This window comes from Mandrillus leucophaeus, unplaced genomic scaffold (assembly GCF_000951045.1).
Source record: "Mandrillus leucophaeus isolate KB7577 unplaced genomic scaffold, Mleu.le_1.0 Scaffold71, whole genome shotgun sequence".
Taxonomy (NCBI): domain Eukaryota; kingdom Metazoa; phylum Chordata; class Mammalia; order Primates; family Cercopithecidae; genus Mandrillus; species Mandrillus leucophaeus.
In genome coordinates this window covers 2056656-2064625 of record NW_012107697.1, presented here as the reverse complement: position 1 = coordinate 2064625, position 7970 = coordinate 2056656, and the positions used below count along the sequence as shown (strand labels likewise).

The window sequence follows — 7970 nt, the reverse complement described above, 5'->3', positions numbered from 1 at the left end:
TAATAGAATTGTCTTTAAAAAAAAAAAAAAAAAGGCCCAGAGATCCTTTTTGGGTAGCTTCCTGTCTACCCAAGACTATTTCCTTGACCTCTCTAGTATAGCAGTAGACCATAAAAATGGACACAGGGTGCTGAGAAGTAGCTGAACCACACTAAATGATTCTTATTTTGCAAGGTTTCAATCTCTTTGAGAATCCAGCAAAAAACAGATCCTTTCCCCAGGAAAATGCACAGACACATAATTTTTTAGTTTGGTTCCTGGACCATTTGATTGCCTCCCTTCCCTAGGAGGCTTTCCAATCCACTCTGTACCCCCAGCTTCCTTCCCACTCCCAGGTAAAGAACCCCTACCCTAGAGGCACTGGCTTCTAATCACTATTCAGAGTGAGGCCACAGTCAGCTGTCCTATCCTCCTGGTGAGCCCATTCTTGTTCATTCTATAGTACCACTACTGCCCACTCACAGCCAAAGACCTGGGACCTCCATGGAAATGGCATATACTCTAAGAAGAAATAGTGAAGTTTCACCAAGGGGAGGAGGAGAGGACAACAGGACAGTTAAGCCAACAAAAAACCAACCACCTGAGTCACCAGAAGGGGAACAAGCCTAACTATTCAGCTCCTCTTCTGGGTGGCTATTCTCCTCATTACCTATTAAACTGCCACCAAATGTAAGAAGAAATGAGTAAGAGTCCAAGCATTTCTTTTATTACCAAAAACAATTTGTTAATAAACACGCTCAATGCCTCCTATCCTGTCCCTGAGGATAATCATGAAAGTCCTTGGGGTTGTAGAGGAAACCTTAAGAGGAAAATGGCTAATTGGTTCTCAATGCCTTGGCTGGCGACAAAGAAAGGACCCTTGTAGGGACCAGTCACATGCCATCTTTGGGCCTAAGGAGCCCTAAAGATGGGAATGGATGTGAGCTAAGGATTTAATCACCGTCAAGCATGTCTTGAGGGTTATGGTTAAGCCTGATAAGAGCCTCTTTAACAAGAACACACACATCTAGGATCCCCTCAAAGAATCCAAAGTCCTCAGGCTCCCCACAAAATGCAGTCTGGCAGAAAAGGGAAGTCTTTAGAGTCCATAGAATGATGCAAACCCAGACCAGAGTGGACCACACTGCTCTCAGCACCACTCCTAAAGGCATCCATTGGCAACGGCTGTCCACTAGGGGCACAGCCACTTGCCTGGCTCAAACTCCAGGACCTGGAGAAGAAATGGTCTGGCTCTGCGGCCTTCAAACCATCTGGATCTCTGCCTCCTCAGCTATTCCTTGAAGCTTTTCCATGATGCCCCCTGAGGGTGGCTCAGGGGCTGGGGGAGGCTCTCCTGGGGCTTCAGACAGCACATAGTAGACAATCTCTTGCTGGCCTTGGGCATTGGTCTGATTCACCACATGGATGACAGAACTGGGGTTGTCCTGAGAGGCTGAGAGGGCTGTCCCGTCGCCAACCCTGCCCTCCTCTTCCTCTTCCTTACGTCCTGGTTCCCCTGGCACTGTTTCCAGAATAATGCCCTGCAGGCTGCTCTCGTTCAGCGACGTTCCCAGGCCCGATCCCTCCTGTGGTTGCCGCAGCAGTTGCTGTGTCAGCTCTACACTCTCGTAGCGAACCAGCTGCAGCCGCATATAGCCATCTTCATGTTCCTTGTACCTGGTGAGGTAGGAGCATAAAGGGCAGCAAATCCAGGCAGGGGGATACAGAAATGGCGTGGAGGCTGGCAAAGTAAGGAACAAACATGAGGGATGGAAGAAGTCCTGGATTCCAAGTGACAGGAGTTGAAGACAAAAAAGGTCTTTATTGGAATATGTAGAAGAAAAGGCAAGAGGGAAAGATCATTACTCAAAATGGAAAGTTTTATGTAGAAACCCAACCAGAGAAACAGAGACTGACTGTGTTGAAGGGTGAAAGTGTCAAAGGATTTATGAGAAGGCCGTGGAGCTAAGGATCAGAACCCTTAGACTCTAGCTCCAGTTCCGGCTGCAGGACTTTTTGGCACGATTAATTGGGTTTGGCACCATGCCTTACAATAAAAAAATAGAAAAATAAGCTTTGCTCCACCATTATTCTTAGGATTCTTTGCATCTAAATGGAAATGGTAGACATAAAACCACCATCAAATTAAGGTTTTCACAACTTGTTGAAAAGGTATAAAAACAAGTGTGTTAATCTGGGAAGGCGGGCCGAGAGACATACCGAAAACGGGGATGCCCTGAGGGCCACTTGAACTGGTGCTTCTTGCGAAGGTGCACGGTGAGGTTGTTGCCCCGTGTGAAGCATTTGTCACACACATGACATTTGTACCTTGGCTCAGAGTCTCCCTGATGGGGAAGGAAGGGTAAAATGATACCAGTTCTTCACCCCAGGGTCCCCCATACTTCCACTAGCCCTTCGCACCACCAGCCCCACTCACTTCGTGTACTTTGCGGTAATGGGACTTGATAGAGCAGAGGGAGCGAGCAGTGAAGGTGCAGTTCTCAAAATCACACCTGTAGGCTGGCTCCTCACTGTGGGTATCCAGGTGCTTCTGGAGATCAATAAGATTCTTGCAGCTGCCATGAGAAATCAGGAGGGATTGGAGGACATGGGGAACACAGGAACACGAGCTGTTTTCTGGTCCCTGGTCCCCCTTACCTGTAGTCACAACAGTCACATTTAAAGGGCCGGTCCTCACTGTGACGAAAGCGCATGTGGTTGCGGAGGGAGGAAGGCAGCGGGCAGGTCATGTCACACAGAGGGCACTTATAGTGATTCACTGAGAGAAGCAGAAAGGAGGCTGTGATGTGAGAACTTGTGGAAGCTTGGAGGGCAGCAGGGAGGCTGGGGGGCCGCAGGCCACTCACCATGGTTGCGCATGTGGTCCCGCAACAGCCGCTCCGTGGCAAATCTCTTGGAACAGTGAGAACACTGGAAGTGCTGCTCTGGGGTGGGGCAGGCAGAAGAAAGGAGGGCTGTAGGGGATAGTGGACAGGCACAGAAAGGAGAGGGGAACCATCCCAGGCAGAAGGGAACCACCCAAGGAGAAAAGGAGAGCTTAGGGAGCTATGAATGGACACAGTATCATGGAAAGAGCATGGGACTTGGAGAACCTGAGTTAGAATTCCAGCTTCACCACTTACTAGCTGTGTGATCTCAGGTAAGTGATTTAACCTCTCTGAGCCTCAGTTTCCTCATCTGCAAAAAGGGGGATAAGAAGCCTACCTCATGGGGCTGTTGTGAGGATTCCCTGAGTAACTGGTAATACACACAGTAAGTACTGAATAACAATGTCTACGAATCTGAATCAGCAAAGAGACTATGGGAGGTGCCTGAGCCCAAAAAGAAGAGGGAGCCAAGAGGCAGGTCTCTTCAGCAGCCACCCACGCTAGAAACATGCCCCTAACCCATTGCAAGCAGGATAGCCTGCATCTACCCCACTTCCTCTGACTACTTACGATCCAATGAGGTCTGGCGACGGATGTGATCTAAGAACTTGGTATTGTTGGCAAACATGCCCCCACAGGTGGGGCAGGCTACCACTTTCTCCTGGGTATGGCTGCGGAGGTGCTCCCGAAGTTTACTGCGGTCCTTGAAGGTGCAGGTACAGCCTAGGAAGGAAGCCCTGTCAGTCTCCAGCCACAAAACCCGTTTTGCCTAGGATCTGGTACCCCTGAGTCCCTCCAGCCAGCAGCCAACCTTGCCCCTGTAGGACCCCATCCCTTTCTGTCCTAGCTCTTCACCAACCCCAGGGTTTCTTCCAGAGACCAGAAGTTAAGGAGTAGCCCTACCTTTCCAGCCACACAGCACCACAGGGTTGTCCTTGCCGACTGCTTCATATTCACAGCACAGACTGTGTGCTTCCACATGCCGATAAAACCACTCAGGATTGTCGAAGGAACTCTGTGCCAGGGCAACTTGGGGTGAGGACTGAGGGTGGGTAGAGGGACTCACCCCTATGTGCCCAAAGAATTATTGGCTCTCTCCCAAATTAACCTGATGGGGATGAGAAAGTTTGAAGAAAGGCACTACACAGAAATGGAGGAGTGGCCAGGTGCGGTGGTGGCTCAACCCCATAATCCCAGCACTTTGAGAGGCTGAGGCAGGAGAATCACTTGAGGCCAAGAGTTCAAGACCAGCCTGGGCAACATACCCAGACCTTGTCTCTACAAAAAATTTGGAAGTTAGCAGGGCATGGTGGTACATGCCTGTAGTCCTAGCTACTTGGGAGGCTGAGGTGGGAGTATTGCTTGAGCCCAGGAGTTAAAGGTAACAGTGAGCTGTGATTGCACCACTGTACTCTAGCCTGGGTTTCAGACCAAGAGCCTGTGTGTAAAAAATAAATAAATTTTAAAGAGAGCAAAAGAAATGGAGGAGAGATACTAGCAGGAATCTTGGAAATAGAAGGCATCCCTGAAAGAGACAAGGCTTCAGAGTTAAGACCCCCAGCTTCCTTCCACCCCAATTACTGGCACTGCCTGCTGACCTCACAGTGCTCCCACAGACACAGGAAGTGGTCAGGGATATCAGGGATGACGTTCCGGCTCTGGAAGTCCAGGATGCAGGGGCCGAGGTCAGCCTGGCTTTGCAAGGCCTGCAGCCCCCACTGTTTCAGCTTGGTGTGGTAGCAGTGGAAGTAGACATGGCGGATGAGGTCAGCAGAATTGTCCAGAGAACAAAAGCCACATTCCTGCCACAAGCAGGAGAATTCTTCCTCTGTAGAAAGGGTTTAAAAGGAAGAGTCGGACACTTTCCAAGGCTCAGGTCACCTTCCCCCTGCAGCACTAAACAGAGAGTGAGGAGGCTGGACTCTAATCCAATTACCAGGAGTTCATTTAGCAAATACCAGTATTTAATGAACATAAATTGTGTGCCAGGTAGAGGGACTATAACAAGTAAAAAGTGTCCCACTCCTTGCCCTCACATAGCTTTCAGTCAGGGAGAAAGCATATTCATCAAATAATCAGATCTATAAATATAAAATTGCAACCAGTGATGAGTGTTACAAAGTGGGGATATACGTGGTGCTATAAAAGTATTACACAGAGATAATTTGATGTAGACATGGTGTTCTGAGTAGCGTCCCCATGTTGAACTCTGAAGGACGACGGATGAGTATCTGTAAATAGGTGAAGTGTGGTCTAGGCAGAGGTGAGAGTGTGTGCAAGGCCTATGCCAGAAACAGACAGCAGAAATGGCCAGCATGCAAGACCTCTGACATGTGTTTCTGCAGTTCCTGATGAAGATGCTGCCTCTCGATCTCAGACACCTCCCATTTCTTGTAAAACCACCAGTCCTCCTTACCCTCATGTTTTGCTTAAGATCTGCCTTCTCCAAGAAGGCCCCATCAACTCTTCCAATCCATTTCCTATCTCTCTAGCATCTCTAAATACTGTATTTTCAGTGCTTTATGGAGGTTAACTTGTTTTGAAACACAGATACTTTAGAAAATATAATCATGCCCCGATTTTTCTTTTGTATAAATATGACTTGAATTTTGAAACTATCAGTTATGGTTCACAGTCACCAGACTTAAAACAGAATTTGGGGTGGGAGAAGGAGAGCTGCCTCCATATTTCCTGTAGAATACAGTTTTTCAGACTGTGTTGTGACCCACTAGTGGGTGATGAAATCAGTTCAATGAACTATAAACCACATTTTTGGGCTGGGTGCAGTGGCTCATGACTGTAATCCCAGCACTTTGGGAGGCTGAGGTGGGCAGATCACCTGAGTTCAGGAGTTTGAGGTCAGCCTGACCAACATGGAGATACCCTGTCTCTACTAAAAATACAAAATTATCTGGGCATGGTGGTGCATGCCTGTAATCCCAGCTACTCGGGAGGCTGAGGGAGGAGAATCACTTGAACCTGGGAGGCAGAGATTGCAGTGAGCAGAGATTGCAGTGAGCCGAGATCGCGCCACTGCACTCCAGCCTGGGCAACAAGAGGGAAATTCTGTCTCAGAAAAAAAAAAAAAAAAAAAAGAAAGAAAAAAAAAAGCCACATTTTCTTTTTAAATAAAAGAGAATAGGATAGAACATTGCAGAAAGCATTCAGTAAAAAAAGTATTATTTCAACTTTTTTTTTCTTTAACTTTGGTGTACAAGGTTGTGATACAAAATGTATTCCTTCGATACATGTTCTCAGAACCTCCTGAGGGCTGAGTCACAGGCAAAATAAAAACATATTTAAAAAATAAAACAGGCTGGGCGCGGAGGCTCAAGCCTATAATTCCAGCACTTTGGGAGGCCGAGACGGGCAGACCACGAGGTCAGGAGATCAAGACCATCCTGGCTAACACGGTGAAACCCCATCTCTACTAAAAAATACAAAAAACTAGCCGGGCGAGGTGGCGGGCGCCTGTAGTCCCAGCTACTCAGGAGGCTGAGGCAGGAGAATGGCGTAAACTCGAGAGGCGGAGCTTGCAGTGAGCTGAGATCCAGCCACTGCACTCCAGCCTAGGCAACAGAGCAAGACTCTGTCTCAAAAAAAAATAAAAAAATAAAACGCCGGGCACGGTGGCTCACGCCTGCAATCCCAGCACTTTGGGAGGTCAAGGCAGGCACATCACGAGGTCAGGACAAGAACATCCTGGCTAACAGAGTCAAACCCCGTCTCTACTAAAAAATAAAAAAAAAAAATTAGGCGGTGTGGTGGTAGGCACCTGTAGTCCCAGCTACTAGGGAGGCTGAGGCAGGAGAATGGTGTGAACCCGGGAGGTGGAGCTTGCAGTGAGCGGAGATGAGCCACTGCACTCCCGCAAAAGAAAAAAAGAAAAGAAAAATGTATTCCTGCCAGATGCAATGGTCTATGCTTATAGTCCCAGCTGCTCAGCCTGCTGAGGCAGGAGGATCACTTGAGGCCAAGAGTTTAAGATCAACCTGGGTAACCCAACAAGACTCTGTCTCTAAAAAAAAGTTGTTTTGGCCAGGTACAGTGGCTCACACCTGTAATCCCAACACTTTGGGAGGCCGAGGCGGGCGGATCACAAGGTCAGGGGTTTGAGACCAGCCTGGCCAATATGGTGAAACCCCGTCTCTACTAAAAACACAAAAATTACCCGGGCATGGTGGTGGGCACCTGTAATCTCAGCTACTCGGGAGGCTGAGGCAAAAGAATCACTTCAACCCAGGAGATGGAGGTTACAATTAGCCAAGATTGCACCACTGTACTCCAGCCTGGGTGACAGAGTAAGACTCCATCTCCAAAAAGAAAAAAAAAAAGGTTTTTTTCCTTTTTCTTTTAAATTCTGCCACTTATTAGTACCATGACTTTGGACAAGTTATTTTATTCCTCTGTGCCTCCATTTCCTTATTTGTAAAATAGACATAATAATAGTACCTATCCCATCCTGGCTAACACAGCGAAACCCTGTCTCTACTAAAAATACAAAAAAAATTAGCTGGGTATGGTGGCATGCACTTGTAATCCCAGTTACTAGGGAGGCTGAGGCAGGAGAATTGCTAGAACCCGGGAGGGGGAGGTTGCAGTGAGCCGAGATCACACTACCACACTCCAGCCTGGCGACAGAGCAAGACTCAGTCTAAAAATAATAATAAATAATAAATAATAATAGTGCCTATCTCATAGGCTCTTTGGGAAACAGTGCTTTAATGCAGGTTTTAAAAAGTACTGGCCAGGCGTGGTGGCTCACGTCTATAATCCCAGCACTTTGGGAGGCCGAGGCGGGTGGATCACCTGAGGTCAGGAGTTCAAGACCAGCCTGGCCAACAGGGCATCCTGGCTAACATGGTGAAACCCCGTCTCTACTAAAAATACAAAAAAAAATTAGACGGGCGTGGTGGCACGCGCCAGCTACTTGGGAGGCCAGGGCAGGAGAATCGCTTGAACTCAGGAGGCAGAGGTTGCAGTGAGCCAAGATCGCACCACCGTACTGCAGCCTGGTGACACAGCAAAACTCCGTCTAAAAAATAATAATAGGGCCGGGTACGGTGGCTCAAGCCTGTAATCCCAGCACTTTGGGAGGCCGAG

At 48.1% G+C, this 7970-nt stretch overlaps 1 protein-coding gene across 2 annotated transcripts in view; it reads right to left on the bottom strand.

Moving 5' to 3' along the window:
• Positions 1 to 684: 684 nt before the first annotated feature.
• Positions 685 to 7970, bottom strand: part of HINFP (histone H4 transcription factor) — a 14774-nt gene continuing 7488 nt past the window's right edge. For both annotated transcript variants that reach the window (XM_011964932.1, XM_011964931.1), the window contains 8 exons: positions 4466 to 4695; positions 3771 to 3882; positions 3438 to 3590; positions 2847 to 2924; positions 2638 to 2758; positions 2417 to 2555; positions 2200 to 2324; positions 685 to 1656 (listed from right to left, as the gene is read on the bottom strand). In XM_011964932.1, coding sequence (XP_011820322.1) covers positions 1242 to 1656; positions 2200 to 2324; positions 2417 to 2555; positions 2638 to 2758; positions 2847 to 2924; positions 3438 to 3590; positions 3771 to 3882; positions 4466 to 4695 — 1373 coding nt within the window. In that variant the 3' untranslated portion in view covers positions 685 to 1241. The remainder of the gene's footprint in view (positions 1657 to 2199; positions 2325 to 2416; positions 2556 to 2637; positions 2759 to 2846; positions 2925 to 3437; positions 3591 to 3770; positions 3883 to 4465; positions 4696 to 7970) is intronic.